At 57.8% G+C, this 15,618-nt stretch overlaps 1 protein-coding gene across 1 annotated transcript in view; it reads right to left on the reverse strand.

Annotated features, from left to right (window-relative positions):
• CACNA1C (calcium voltage-gated channel subunit alpha1 C) overlaps window positions 1-15,618 on the reverse strand; it is a 473,070-nt gene that overhangs the window by 408,994 nt on the left and 48,458 nt on the right. The window contains exons 2-3 of the mRNA XM_059935013.1: window positions 14,833-15,154; window positions 11,253-11,358 (exon numbers count right to left, since the gene is read on the reverse strand). Coding sequence (XP_059790996.1) covers window positions 11,253-11,358; window positions 14,833-15,154 — 428 coding nt within the window. The remainder of the gene's footprint in view (window positions 1-11,252; window positions 11,359-14,832; window positions 15,155-15,618) is intronic.

The following is a 15,618-nucleotide window of genomic DNA, read 5'->3' on the forward strand; positions in this document are numbered from 1 at the left end:
CCAGGCACGGGGCCACTGGGCAGGGCCCACTGGGAAAATCCAGGCAAGAAACACAATCGCAGGGAAACCCACAGCTGCGTCCAAACCCCATGCTCTGCAGCACTGGGTGTTTATAGCCACGAAGCCCACCCAGCGACTCCCCACGACGGCTCCGTGACCCGAGGCCCCCGCCCGCTGCCTGGCGTGTCCACAGATGGTAGTTGAGTGAGCAAAGGATAAAACAATAAATGAACATGCAAAAAAATGAATAAACCGACAGTACAGCGTGCGTTGTCACTGGAAATGTAACCAAGAGATGTCGGTCGAATCTAAGGGATCCGCACATTTAAGAAAAGCTGATTTGATTTATAGACTCACAAATGTCTGAGATAAAACAGCTCTAACGTAAGCAAAGGCCACCAGAGTAAACAAAGAATTTTATTATTTCTCTCCAAGAGGCCAAACCCAAGATGCCTACATTGGAGAAAAGGAAAAGAAAAAAAATTATTCACGCAGAAAACCCTCCTGATTCCAGAAGGATAAAAATGACTATAAAAAAATTTTTTTTACAAAAATGAACAAGCTTTACTAAAAATGGGGGCTACAGGGAGAAAAAGAGGACTTTGGTAACTGAGGATTTCAAATCGCCCTGAGAAGTAAGAAATGACGTCAGGCTGCATCTTCCCGACAGGAAAACACGATTTAAACGCAGGAACCTTTGTGTATAATTGAGTTTCCTGCTGAACAGACCTCGCAAAGTGGCAGCGAGGCAAGCAGTCTGATCGGTTCTGCCCTCCCGGAATCCTCTCCTTGTACCTGAGGACCGGTGTGACCCTCCTTCAAGCGGCCACATCTAACCCTTCCTCCTCACTCTTAACCCCCTTGATTCAGCAAGCCTCAAGTTTCATCATCTAGGGGTCGCTTCGGCAGGATTACCAATCCCACCATCGACCCTAAAACATTTTTTCATCACAATTTAAGAGACTCTATGATACAGCTCCCCCTTCCATGCAATCGAGGGATCCTAAGTTTGGGTTTTGTTCTTTCGGTAGCGTTAGCAAAATATTTACTTAAAACAAATGTAGTCACACCTGAACATAAATATTTTAGAGGCCAATTATAACCAAACAATTCATTTTTTAATTAGATGCCGGTACCACTCGCCCTTAGAATGATGCCTCTCGAGGGCATCTGTCTTAAGCACAGCTGCGTCTTACACGTAGCAGGTGCCCAGTGAGGAACTGTTGGGGAATGAAAGCTGATCACGCCAAGGATGGTCTTCGACTGACCTTTGGGAACCCACGTTTACATGTCAAAGCCGTACCTTCTGCAAGGAATCCTACTCCTGTTGTTCCGACCCGGGATCCCGTTACTCCGACCATAGGTCTAGCCAATTCCCCCACAGGCTTTGGGCTTCACTCGAGAGCAACTTCTCCCAGGAAAAGCTTTTCTATCACTTTTCCACCCTCCAGTTCACACGAATCACTGCCTCTAGGGCCTTCACTGATCATGCTAGAATCTCAGAATCCTACATTTAGCCCTTCACTTTCCCCGACGTCTTAGCTCTGCTTTCCCCACACTTGTGCACAAACGCTTTTGCCTCGTGAGCCCAGCCGGCGCTGACCACGGGCGACAGCAGGCCTCAGCTCATCTGCGCTTGGACGGACCAGCCCCCCAGCTGACCATGGTCATCGTCCTCAAACGCCACCACACCAGTGATTACAGATTTACAGTCAGATGTCTGCAGGCAACTTTAAAGTGAAGACACACTTGCAGCATATAAGTAGCACGTCCTGCTGGAGGAGGGGCAGGGGGGACGTGAAGTCAAAGTTTGGGACAAGCATCCCCTCGGGCATAACTAGACAGCCCGACAGCCGCAAAAGCCAGGAACCCCACGTTAAACTCTTCTCCCCAAAGTCCTCTAAAGTTCCTCCCAGTATGCCATCTGAGAGGAGCACGGGGGACACCAAGGGTTGCCCTGGTTTTCCTTCTTTGTGGTGGATTCCTAGCAATAATTTTGTGCACTGATGATCCCCCGCCCCCGCCAGCCTGTGCGGGCCTCTCATTCACGTGCTCTTGGGTGGCCTGGCAGGGGACGACCGGGGGCCACCTCTGGCCCCCTCGCCTTTCTCCGTAAGGCCCGCCCGTCCCACCAGCACCCGCAGGGCCTGACCGGGGTGAGTCCAGCCCCTGGAAGGATCTGCAGAAGGCCGTGCAGCCCCTCCGGCCCCTCTGGCCAGGCCTAACCCTAACCCTTAACTCTCCAGGCCTCACCCTGTTCCCAAGGACTCAGAGACGGGCCGGTTCTGACCCTGCCCACGGGCCCAGAGTGTGGACGGACAAGCCCGCGTTCGCGATGGTTCCGTGTGTTTGAGGAGGCCGGGCGGGAGGCAGGGCCAGGCACAGGGATCCTTGCAGCCACCCCTGCTGCACCAGGGACCCGGACCAGTGGCCCACGAGGGGTCCCACGTGTGGGGAGGGTCCCCCCCTCCTGCCACTCTCGGCTCCGCAGGCTGTGGCCGCCCTGCTGCATCCAGCCTGGAAAGGGCAGGAACTAAATCCGGAGCGTGGCTCTGAGCTCGCTTGCATCCCTACGCCACCTTGAGAGGAGGCCGAGGGAAAGTTCACAGGAGAAGATGCCAGGAAAGGGGCCAATGCGCCAGGCAGAGCGTATCTGTCTGTTCCCATGACAACAGGGGCGCCCGTCATCGTGAGAACTCAGCTCCACCCGTGGCCGCTAGCATTTCCATCCTCTCCTCTGGGCCCAGCCTCGACTGCACTGTGAGAGGTACCACCCTTTGGTTCACAGCCGAGAAGCCTTGAGTCCGGGAAGCCGAGCGACAAGCCCGCTCGCGATGGAGCCGGAACGCGGGTCGGTGACCCCAGCTCGGCCCCGTCACACCTGCCTGTGCTGTGGGCATCGCAGCCCCTGCTCCCCACCTCCCACGCCTCCTGGACGGCGCCGGCGAGGGGCTCCAGGACTGGCCCCCGACCCACAGACACAACACCCTCTGGGGTCACTGGTGAAGAGACCCCACGTCTGTCACACACACGCTGGGTGTAGGCCTTGGGGGGCCGCGGGGCGTTAAGGCTTGGGAGCCGCACACCTGGGCTGGAACCCCAGCTCCACCGCCTTGTAGCTGTGCGGCCTGGGGCGAGTTAATTCACGTCTCTGGGCCTCATTCTCGTCCTCTCTAAGACGGAGCGGCTCTAACAGTCCCGTGGTCTCCGGGGGGCACTGAGAGGACCAGGCGAGTTAACACTGACTCCGAACGCTGTCTGCAGTACAGAGGGGACGTTACTATTATTACTAGCTGCATGGCAGACCTAACAACTTCAGTCACACAGAAACCAGTACGAACAAAGGGAATAAAGAGGGAAAAGGCCCCCGAGAAGCCGAGATCTATGCTCCCAGAGGCGGAAATTACAGCGAACGCGCTCTGTTCGTAGTGACCTGCTCAGTCCACTCTCTCCTCCCTCTGCACACACCGGAAGGGTCTGCTGACCCAGTGCCAGGCCCGCAGGAGCGGGCAGTGCACATCCCGAGGGCCGGGGCCGAGCCGGCAGGCACCCGCGGCAGTCGGGGTCCCTGGGAATCACGCAGGGCCCCTCCAGACGCCAGCTCTGGGGCCCGGGGCACCCTCCACCCTCCCGACGGCTTCACAGCAGGCTCAACGCTTGGGGTGCCTAAGGGCGGCACAGCCCCGAGAAAGGATGCAACATGCTCGGAACTTCCTTTAAAGGATCCAGGGATTTGGATTTTATGTTCGAGAAAGGCTTTCCTCCAATATACTTAAATTAAGAGGAGCTTGGTGCAGGAAGGGGGTTCCATTACCTAGAGCGTGAACGTATATATGTTGTGTATATGGAACGTTTCCCCCCAAATGAAAACAAATGGATAAAATGGAGCGAGAGGCGCCACACACTCAGACTTCAAAGCCCTGTCGGGGCAAGTGCGGAGCAGGCGGCGTCTCTCCCTCTGAAACCTTTCGGGAGGGGGAGCCCCCGCCCTCAGGCCTCCATCCGGGAGCCCCCGCCCATCGGAGACGCCTGGTGCCTGGTGCGGCCACCCTGCCGCACCGGCCTCCCCACGCTGCCCGTCCTCTCTTCTGAGGACGCCGGTCCTTGGGGCAAATCTTCTCTGCTGTGGGTGGTTCTAAGCCGGCGCCGTCTGTGACGGGGTGGGGAAAGGTGGCACCCCCCTGCCCGGTCCAGGGAGCCCTGGCACCTGAGCACACCACGAGGCAGCTGTCGCCTGACGGTTAAGGACACACGCCTGCATCCACGCCGCAGTGTCTGCGTTTCCAGGCACATCATCTCCCTTCTCTGAGAATCAGTATCCTCGTCTGTGAAATGGGACAACAGGAAAGTCTCGTAGGGTCCTCGTGATGCTCAAATGACTGAGACACACACACAGCACTGGGGTGTCTGCACGTGGAGCAAAGGCATACACAGGGCCCGTTGTCACTGAGTCAGAGGCTCCAAGTTCCACAACACAGTCATTTGTGTGACTCTGGTTACCCGGCATGTACCAAATTTATTGTGCAACAGAACCAAGCTGCTTTTTTTTTAAATACCAGTTAATGTCGACCCAGGCAGGATGTTTAATCTTCGAAGTGTCTTCCCATCCCCATCCCATGCTCACGGCAGCCCCGCACGATGTTCCAGGGAACAGGGCAGGGGCCACCACCCCCTCACACGTGAGATCACGTGACACTTGGCCCTCACTCCCCAGTCACTTTGCTCCTCTGAACTAAAGGGACACCATCTGGCTGGGTCTGTCCACTCCCCCGTCCACTCACTCAACAAATATTTATCAAGAGCCTGGCATGTGCCTGGCCAAAGGCACCGGGGCCAGGGCAGCATCCGGTGGGGGGTGGGGATGAATGCTCCACCCTCAAGAAAACAAGTAAGTAGATATGATCATTTACTCTTGTGGGGATTAGAAGCCGTGTTTGCAAAGCACTGGCTCCTGGTGGCCACTCGGCAAAAGTAATTATTACGACTAGGCAGGTTTCCAGGCCCCACCTGCCGGAAGAGCGACAAACAGAAAGGTTCAGGGACTGGTGGGAGGCCCCCAGGCCAGGCCTCTGTTCCCAGGCCAGCGCCCGCAAGCCCGGCCCCAGAATGGCTTACAGGTCACACCTTACGCCCACGTCCCACCCAGAGCCGCTCCGTGGACCCTCAGGGGGGCGGGGGGGTCCCTCAGTGAAGCACCTTCCCGAGGCCCGCGCGCGGCACTGGCTGTGATGCGGGCCCAGCTGGCTCACTATCCGCCATCACCTGTGCGTGTGTTTCACGCGCCTGGTCGGTGCAGAGTGAGTGTCTGGTGCCTGGGGACCACACCTGCGCGAGAGCGGCCCCGACTTTCTTCTGCCGTGAGTGTGACTCGAGCAAACCCCACGATGAACGAACGCCCAGCTCACGGCAGGAGGACGAGGGCCGGAGCCCGCATCCCTGCTCGCTCCCCAAGCACGCGGCCCAACCCATCCCGGGGCTCGGGTGCCCTAAACTCGGACCCTTGGGGCATCCTCAGCCCAGCACGGCCTGGAAGGGGACCCCACGGGGACCCCAGAGGCTCGGGTGTGGCCGGCCCCTGAGCTGACCGGGAGGGACACAGGGTTGCTCCAGACACAGTCAGTGTGTGTGTGTGTGTGTGTGTGTGTGTGTGTGTGTGTGGGCGAGGGGGGGGGGGTTGGCCCCTCAGGCCACCAGGGCTGTCCCTTGGGGCCCTTTCTCTAGCCACGAGGCCTCTCTGCTTCCCCCCCGTGCAGTGAGACCGTGGGGTTGGGCAGCCCAGATGCCCATCTCCTGGGCGAGGTGTCCAGAAACAGCAACCTCTGGGTCTCCTCGCCCACAAAAGCTCTCCTGAAGGGCCCGGGGTGACCTCTCCAGGACAGGACGGAGGCCCCCAGTTTCCGGCTGCAAGCTCTCCGGGCAGGTGGCGCTCGTAGCCTGTGCGGGCACTGCCCTAAGGGCCCACGGGCCTTAACTCATGACCCGCCCACCCAGCCTTGGTTGTCCCCGTTTCGCAGCCGAAATGGGAAACCCGACACGCCAGCTTTCTCCCCGGCACTTGAGGGGGGCCCCTCTGACGAGCCCCCTGCAGCGCCCCGCCCCCGGCCCCCCATGACTCCTTCTCTGGCCTCTCCTCCTCCCCCCACCTCTGGGTACGGCCTGGCTCTGGCTCCAGAAAGTACACAGCCCTGTTCTCTGCACAAGGTCAAATGCCAAATATGTTCTCTTAATATTCCAGCCCAAGCCAAGTCTGCGCGGACTTCAGGGTTTGCAGGGAGCTGGGAGTTTTCCACACGCAATGAGTCTGCCCTGCTGGCACCAGAGCTCAAGACACATCATCCGATTTACCTGCAGGGCAGCGGCTACCCGAGGGAGGGGTTCGCGGCGCTATTTACACCGGAGGCTCTGCGCGCCAGGTGGCCCTGCCAGTAACGAGAGTGTGAATAATGCAGAGAGAGACGTCGTGTCATGGGCCACTTCACGTTTCCCTCTGCTGCACTAGCACCAGGAAAAGATAACAAAGTGGACGGATTTGCGCGCAACGGTGTACGTTAAATGGAGCATAAAACAACCAGACTTTTACTTAAATAATGAGAAAAAGACTTTAAAAAAATTCCATACTGGAACACTTTTCATCTCCTGGAAAGAGGAGAAAGTAAAGCGCTAGGAAAACAAGGGGGATTGTCCTCAGCAGGTGGAGGAGGGACGGGATGGAGAGAAGGGAGCCGTGAGCGAGCGGACCCCCGGGGGTGTGAGGGGACCTTCTCCTCCTTGCCTGCGAATGTCTGTGCTCAACAGATTATTCCTGAACCCCACGGAGGGGAAACCTCCGGGCGGCCGATGTGTTCCCTCTCTCTGTCTGGATCTAGAGAGAGCCAGGGGAGAGGGCTGACAGGGACCCACTCACAGGACAGCCAACGTGCTGGTCGCTTTTCCCAAAGAGCGGCCCACGGTCCCCGGCAGCAGGAGCGCCGGGGGGAGCGCGTTAGACACACCGACTCCCGGGCGCCCGGCCCGCTGGGCTCCTGGCCTGGGCTCCGCAGGTGGGGCCTGGGACTCTGCATTGTAGCCTCCACCCAGGTGATCCGTAGGCACTGAGGTCCTAGGGCCTCTGCTGTAGGTGCAGCACCGTCCCCTCCTCAGAGCAGGACGCTGGAGCTGCAACTTCTTGTTTTAAAAAAGCTATGAGAGTCACGGGAGAATTCTCAAGCTTCATCTCAGGGGCCCTGACGTGATTCGGGGGCCGCGTGCTGGCACGACAAGAACATTCTGGCGGGAGTGTTTCAGTCCTCAAAGCTCAACAAAGAGCCGCCTGCACCCCCTGCTGCAGGGCCCCCGAGGCTGCAGACAGGACCGGCGGCCCCTCCTCCACCCAGAGCCCGGAGCCCGCTCTCTGCACAGTCGGCCTTGAGCTGCCAGAAACGCAAGGATGAACTACCACCCAGCCCCTCCTTATGTGTTTAGATGTCTGTTCCTTGAGCTTCAAAGACTCTGTCTCCTCAGTTTCTCTCCCACTCTCGCTCCTCCCCGTCCACCCACCCCGCACAGGCCCCGCCTCTCCCTCTGCACCTGCCGCAGGTGCAGAGCCAGGCCGGGGGCTCCTTCTGTCCGTCCCCCCTCCCCCTCCCTCCAGCGATAACTGTCTCCGGAGTCCTGACCCGCACCTGTCCTGTCCAATGTCTCCTCCTGCATCTTCCACGGGCTCCTCAGGTAACCCCGAACTGTCCCCCTCATTCCCTGCGCCTTAAATGTGACCTTTCCCCTGAAGTCCTTCTCCTGGCTGATGGTGCCTCGTGACCCCCGTCACCCCCACGATAAGGAATTTTAAAAATGCATATTCCTGGGCCATGCCGCAGAACTACTAAATCTGAGTCAGATCTTCCAAAACGTTGCAGTCGGTGTATTTCAAGCTCTCCAGGCTTTTATAATAACCAAGCGGGGTCAGGAGTCACTGGTCCACGGGCCTCGCTCATGTAGGAGATGCTGATCCAAGCCTTTGGAGCTGGAGCCATAAGTCTAGGAACGATTTACGTAGAAAGTGAATGAAAAGCTGCAGGAGTAACTGAGCTCACCGAGGGAGAGAGCAGAAAATGAGACGGGCAGGACAGAACCCTGGTAAAAAGTTCCCATAGATGCAGGAAAAGAAGCTAGAAGACACAGGGGAAATGGGAAGAGAGGTAGCAGGAGACTAAATAATAGCTGTGTCCCAAAGCCACAGTTTTGGTGAAACTTTTGCAAAGGGGCCTCTGACCACAGAAAACGCCGCCATGAGAAGGAAGAAGGGGCGGGTCCAGACCACAACGCTCGTATTGGTTGATCCTGACCCATCAGCCAACGTGGGTTTTGCTTGGTTGTTTGTGTGAGGGGTTTTCTAACACCCTTGGCTGTCCAGTCGGTGGCCCGCTGTGCCCCAGGGAAGCTGTGACTTCGTGGGATGCACAGAACGGGAGTTAGACTGAGGCTCCTGAGGTCCAGGGGCGAAGGTCAGGGCACAGTCAAGTCTGGAAGACCCCAGAGGAGTCTTCTGGGTGGGGCTGTTCCAAAGATCCCAAGATGAGACACAGGAGTGTCACTGAGGAAACAAGAACCAGTGAGACCGAGGGCACCCTCGAGAAGGGCCCTGAGATCTTCAGGGTGTCCCCAAACCCACAGCTCCAGGAGCCACCAGGGAGGCCTGTACCTGGGGACCTCGCATGCTGGGGTACATGCTGCCTGCATGACCCAAGTCCAAGGCCCTCCTAGAAGGAAGGGGCATGGCCATTGGATGCACCATGCCAAGGGCAGTCTGTCCCCTCGGCGCCGTAACACAGTGGCCCTAGAGAGGCCCCAGGACGAAGCCACAAGCCCAGGGAAGGGGAGCAAGGTGCCGAGGAGAGGGCAGAAAGGACCCAGCAGAGACAATGCAGACCCTTCCTCAGAAAGATTAAATTTAAAATATTATACTTGCATGTACACATGCACCCACCAAAGGAAGTTCAGGGACAGAGCTGGCAGAATGAGGCAAGTGCATCTGTGTGTGTATCTGTGTATATGTGTATCTGTGGGTGTGCCTGCATATGTTTTTGTGTGCGTGTCTGTGTCTATGTGTGTGTGCATCTGTGTACGTGTGTGTCTGTGTACATACATGTGTATCTCTGTGTCTGTGTGTACATATATGTGTGTCTGTGTGTGTACATATATGTGCCTGTGTGTGTGTCTGTGTACATGTGTGTGTCTCTGTGTCTGTGTATGTGTAGGCATGTGTGTGTCTGTGTACATGTATGTGTGTCTCCGTGTCTGTGTATGAGTAGGTATGTGTGTGTGTGTCTGTGTGCGTTTAGGATGGAGGAAACCCTGCATCTTCTGAGCACGCTTCCTTAATTTACTGTTACCGCCCAACCCGTGGCTTGAGAGAGGCAGCAGCTGCCTTAGCAACTGGAACCCCCTTCAAGCCCCCATGCTCTCCTGTGCACCCCGAATTCCTAGTATGAGGTCCCCCAAGTCCTGACTGCCCCCCACTGCCCTCCCTCCACCGTGTGGCCTCGCCCTCATCGGGGAGGACGGAGGAGCGACCGGCGGGGCAGCCTGGACGGGCCTGGGCTGGTGCTGCCAGTACTGTACCCTTTATTCAAAGCAGCTTTACTGGTACAATTTACACACCAGGAAATCCGCCCGTTGTGAGCGTATGACCTGCGATCTTTAGTAAAAGTCCACAGTTGTGCAACCATCACCCCCGCCTAGTTTCAGAGCTCATCCATCACTCTGTGGAGTGTTTCAAAAACCACGGCCCCTCCCCTCCAGCCCGGAGGGCGTCCGGGGACACCCTGCTCTCCAGCCCGGAGGGGTGGGACCAGCGGCCCTCGGTCACCCAGCGCGCCCACCTGTACAGCCCCCGGCGGCCCTGCTCATCCTCCCAGACTCGGGGTGAGGGGCCGTCTCCGGAGCTAATGACAGCCCCCTCCTCGGTGCCTTGGCCCAGAGCTGACCCAGAGCATCACCGGCTTCCAAACGCCCCGGATTCCTTTTCTAAGTGCGCAGCCACAGGGCTCTGGGGAGGACGGGTGAGGGGGGGGGAGGTGACACTCGGGGCAGAGGTAGCACCACTGGAAGAGGCTCCTGCTTTCCTAGGGGCCCTCTGGGACACCCCTCTTGTATTTCTTCTGACACAGCAAAGATGTCCTGCCTGTTAAGAGACAAGGTCACGCCTCAGCAGGCCGCGTGGATTGGGCCGGTGCTCTGGTTGCCGTGTCGTCACTAGGCTTGAGGGCCGGCTCCGGAGCCTGACCCCACGTGCAGCCCAGGCTCACCGTGACAACCGGGCGACGGCCGTGAAGTCTAAACGGGCATCGGATGGACTGCCTGACGGGGCCAAAAAGAAATGTCAAAGGCTAAAAAGCAGAAGAACTGACTCTCCCGTGACATCACAAGAAGCCGGCGACAGCAGAAGGAGGCCCTGTTCCCTCCTGCTTCTTCCAGAAACTATCACCAGGCAGTCCCGTGTCACCAGAGGAAGCAACCAACGACGGCGGAAGATGAGCTTTTTGGGGGTCACGTGAGAAGCTTTGGTGTCCTGGCAGGGGAGAGGAGAGGGGCAGGACATCCCCCCAAGCCTGCAGCTGAGGCATCCCAGGGCGTCCGACTCTGCCAGCTGCATTCCAAGGCTCTCCTCCCATGCCCAGACGGCGCAAAGGCCTTTGTGATGACTTCACGCTCAGCCCAAAGTAAACACCCTCCACACTTTTTCCATGGACACATTCTAACCCCAAACTGCCAGCACCGGCCTCCCAACTAACCAGATGGAAAGCCGCCTTTCCCAAGAACAGAAAACCTTTTTAACTAAATAGTACATCTTGGCTGCAAAAGCAAACTTTCCTAAAAGCTTCCTAGAAATTACTTCTCGTGCACCGATCCTACAGATCACCTGAGCGAACCTCACCAGCGGAACGAAAGCCCTGGAAACAAACACGATGGAGGATCCAGAAGGCACACTCGCTCCCGCAAACACCTGCCCTTCAAGGCTGCAGTTGTGCTGAGCACCCCCAGGCCGCCGCCCAGAACTCACACTCACGTGCGCCCTGCTCACAACCACCTGACTGCAACAGTATCTCTCAAAACGGGCCGAGATAAGACAGGTGCCCATTTGAATAAAGAGCTAGAGCCCTCGGGATCCAAGCTCGGCTGGCTTTTGTACCATCAAACACGTTCCAGCTTGAATCCACGTGATCCAAGCTCAGGCCTCCGCCGATTCGGAAACGCAGACGCAACAGTGCACTTACCAGGTTGGAGTTGGTGGCGTTGGAGTCGTCCTCTGGAAAGGGAATATAGATCGCTAAGGCCACACAGTTGGCAAAAATGGTCAGTAAAATAATGATTTCAAATGGCCTGGGAAGGGAGTTAAGGAAGTTAATGCCACGTAAGCACCAGTGAGACAAACATACACAGATAGATGTTTCAAAACTGAATCAAAGATTCGTCGAATCTTGTTTAAACAATACATTCCAAGCCCCTTGTATTCTGAAAAGAAACATATGCCTTGTTAAGTGCTTCTAATGGGCCCCGCCAAAATTTTCCCTAATATGTCAAAAGCAGTGGAGGCCAGGCGCGTGCCAGAGTAAACACAGGTTTCTAAAACTTTTTTCCCTTCTTTTATTTATTTAGATTTGCCCTGGACTTCATTTTCCCTCATGTGTGCTCAGGGTTGCTGTGAAAGATTGAGGCCTGCTCCAGCCAGGGTTCGCCACCCCCAGCGGCCCGCACCGGGGCCCGACCGAGCCTGGCGGGGGAGAGGCGGACCCCCTGGGATTCAAGGCAGAGACCTGACGTGAAGACGTTTCAAGGAAATTTGGAGATAGGATTTTCAATCTTTTAACTTTAAATTTGGAGTCTCTTTTTTCTTCCTCCTTATCCTCTGCTTGCGAAGAGCCTGAAGGTGGCCAGGGGCTCCGGACGGCCAGGAGTACAGCACCGTGTGCCGTGCACGCGGGGGACGGCAGCTCCGTGCAGGGGCCCAGAGCCCCTTCAGTCTGCGGAGGCCCTGCCTGCGGTGAGGTGGCCGGTGTCCCAGGGCCTCTTGACTTGCCCGCGGGTTGTGCCGGGCGCTGGAGGGGATAAGCCAAGGTTCGCCCCCGACCCAGCAATCAGGGAGGTCCTTGTGCCCGGATTTTCTGCACCAAAATATCAGGGCAGACACATTCTCGAGAGAAAAATGAGCAACTGTGATAACAGCCCTTCCACCCTGCACCCTCAATTGAAGGCCAGAGAAGGGGGCTTCGGAAGAAGGGCCCGGTTCCTGCTCTTCCAGCCCCATCTCCCCACCTCCCAACACGGCCAAGTTTCCAACCTAGTCTGTGGAGCCTCATAGGAGGAGGAAGAGAAGGAAGATGGCCATTCCTGGAGAAAGGGACCACCTCCGTCTCCAGGGAAACCTGCACTCACATAGCTAATGAATCCTGAAGCAGGAAGAGACCTTGGAGATGATCTGGTCCAAATTCCTGAGGCCCAGAAAGCCTGAGAAACGTTCCCGAGACCCAAATCAGGCACTGACCAGCCAGGACCAGAACCCAGACCTGTGGCCACCACGTCCACTGTCCACTCCTCTGCCACGGACGGCCCCAGACCTGTGTCATCAGGGCAGCTCGGGGCCTGGAAGGAAGCGGTGATTCTCCAGTCCGGGGCCTCCCGGCTACAGGTCCCCTCGGCTACAGGTCGCCTCGGCCCCAAGGGCAGAGCTGGGGGTCCACTCACCCAGCATGCCCCACAGACACTGTCATCGTCTGCGTGTGCCTTGATGTCCAGAAGATGGCCTGCAGTGCGCTGCCCAGCCCCCCAGCTGGACAGACACAGAAAATAAAACCACCTCTCCCAGACCCGAGCTGGCCAACAGCAGAGCCCGGTCCGAACCAGAGCTTCTGACTCATCTTTTCCACCAGGCCGTGCTGCCCCTTGGGCTGGCCGAGGACGCGTGGTGAAGACGGGATGCTGGCCGGCAGGAAGGCCCGGAGCTGACACTGACCGAGCGCTCGCCCCGTGCCGGCCCTGCTCTGACCACACTACCCGAACTCCGGAGGGGCGGACACTTATCACCCCGCTTCTACACAGGGAAGCTGAGATGTCAACGTGCCCAGAGTCACATGGCTTGGGGTAGGACGGGGTCAGACCAGAGAGCCTGGCTCCGGAGTCTGAGTCCGTCAGGAACATTCTACGCTGATCCACTCCGAAGTCACCCTGAGCGTTTTTAGGAAGCTGGTTCCTCTAGACCTCCTCCCACACGGCCTCCTCCCTCTCACCCTGTCCCCACCTGCTTGGAGAAGCGACACTCAGCCCCAGGCTGGTAGCTTCGTTCCCATCATCTGGCCCCTGTGGTCAAAGTCAGCTTGTCACCCTCCCAGGTCGGTGACGGCTAAGCCCAGGGCATCTCCGGCTCCGTTGCTCTCCCCCAATTTCAGGCTGTCCATCCATCACCTTACGGTAAATTTCGGGGCTACTGCTGGGGAAGAGAAGGTGCGAAGAAACCACTCGGGCACGAAAGAAACTCTGCAACGTGGAGGAGCCCACTGTGGGCTGGGTGTTCAGGCCCAGGTCGGGTCCCCCTGTGTCCCAGCTGGGCCGGGTGGCATCCTCTAAACATCCTCCAGAGCGTTCTCTTCTGCACTCTGGGCTCACGGGGAGCAGGCCGCCTGGACCGTGGGTTTGGATTCGGGGCACCTGGATCTGAATCCCAGCTCCGCCGGTTGCCAGTGGCGTGGTGTGGGCGAGTTCAGCTCCCCCAGGCGCCCCCACCCCCTGGCCCCTCGGCCCTGACTGAGCGTCTGTGACAGCAGCCCAGCGGGGCCGCCCAAGCCCAGCCTCTCACCCGGTCACCCGGGAAGCGGACACCTCGGCCTCGGGAGCCCTGCCTGCAGCGGCACTGGGCTCGGGCGCCTCCTCTCAAGTGCCCTTGGACTTCAGGGCTCAGGCACCGACAGAACTAACATCTCCTTTTACCTTTCATCCGTTCCCAAGACCTCTAAACCTTTCCATGGAAAGTCATAACTGAAACCCAGCCCTCCATCCTGAACCCCAGAGACGTGGCGGCCCTGCCCAAGTGGATTCTTACTAGAAAAACACCCAGCACGAAGTCCCAGGTCCTAGGCCCGTGTGACCTATGGGCACTGTGTCATCACGGGGAAGTCAGGGGCACACCCACTGATGGCTGTGAGCCTTTCCATCTCCCCCTCCCCACTATTCCCAGGCGGGAAGGGGCCGGCAATTGCACCCTGAGAGCCTAGCCCTTCCAAGCTACTTCCTCTGCAGGCCCTGCTCACTGGGTTCCACGCAGACAGGGGGTCTGTGTTACACCCTCAGGCCGGCGCTCTCCACTTCAGCTGCACCTGGAGAGTTTAGCCAGGCCTGGGCGGAGCTCAGACACCTGTGCTTTGTCCCAACCCCCCAGGTGACGCTGATGTGCCCCAAGGCTGAGAAACACTGAGCCACGGCCCGAGCGCTGACCCTCTCCGCCTCTCCCGGGTCCTGCACCCTCGAGCAGGAGGTCCCGCACCTGCGTCAGCCCCACAGCTCGGGAGGAGGAGGGGGGCTCTGGGGTGCAACGCTGTCAACCCCACACATCAGTGGGTCCTGGGCAAGCTCAGCCTGGAGGGGGGATACTTCCCTACCCCTTAGGCTTGTTTTCTCAAATGCTGCTTATTATATTAAAAAACAACCCCCAGGGAGCTGGTTATACACGCAGATTCCTGGGCCCATCCCCAGAGACTCTGACTCGAGGCTGGGTAGGGCCCAGAACTCTGCATTCAGACAGCGCCCTGGTGACAGATGCAGCAGGTCTGAGAACCATCTGCTGGCCCCGAGCAAAAAGGATATTTCCACTCGACGATGCTGATGCACGCCCTCCGGATGGGGTTCTTGAGGGTCAGGCAGAGCAGGGCACGGGGCGGGCGGGTGGCCATCGTGCTGCCCTGTTTCTTGGGCTTCCCGTACTGCTGCCGCTTCCGCTGCGTGGAGCTGACCGTGGAGATGGTGGCGTTGCCAGCGCTGCCCATCAGCTTGGCCTGCCGGGCCGCGTCAATGGCCGCCTGCCAGGACAGGGCGGCCCCCGGTGTGGGGATGTGCTCAGGTGCCAGCCCCGCGGCCGCGTTGGCGTTCATGTTGGCGTGAGCCGGGCGCGGGCTGCCATAGCTGGGACCTGCAGGAGAGAACACGGGACAGCGGTCACTGGGAGGAAAACAGGGGCGCTCGTGATGTGCTCTGGATCCCAGACTCACAATTTTTTTTTTTTGAAGTCTCATTTCAACCGTAATTCAAAAAGAGACATGTACCACAATGTTCACTGCAGCACTATTTACAATAGCCAGGACATGGAAGCAACCTAAGTGTCCATCGACAGATGAATGGATAAAGAAGATGTGGCACATACATACAATGGAATATTACTCAGCCATAAAAAGAAACGAAATTATTTGTAGTGGGGTGGATGGACCTAGAGTCTGTCATACAGAGTGAAGTCAGTCAGAAAGAGAAAAACAAATACCGTATGCTAACACATATATATGGAATCTAAAAAAAAAGGTACTGATGAACCTAGTTGCAGGGCAGGAATAAAGAGGCAGACATAGAGAATGGATGTGAGGACATGGGGTGGGAGGGGGA

This window comes from Balaenoptera ricei, chromosome 10, assembly GCF_028023285.1.
Source record: "Balaenoptera ricei isolate mBalRic1 chromosome 10, mBalRic1.hap2, whole genome shotgun sequence".
Taxonomy (NCBI): Eukaryota; Metazoa; Chordata; class Mammalia; order Artiodactyla; family Balaenopteridae; genus Balaenoptera; species Balaenoptera ricei.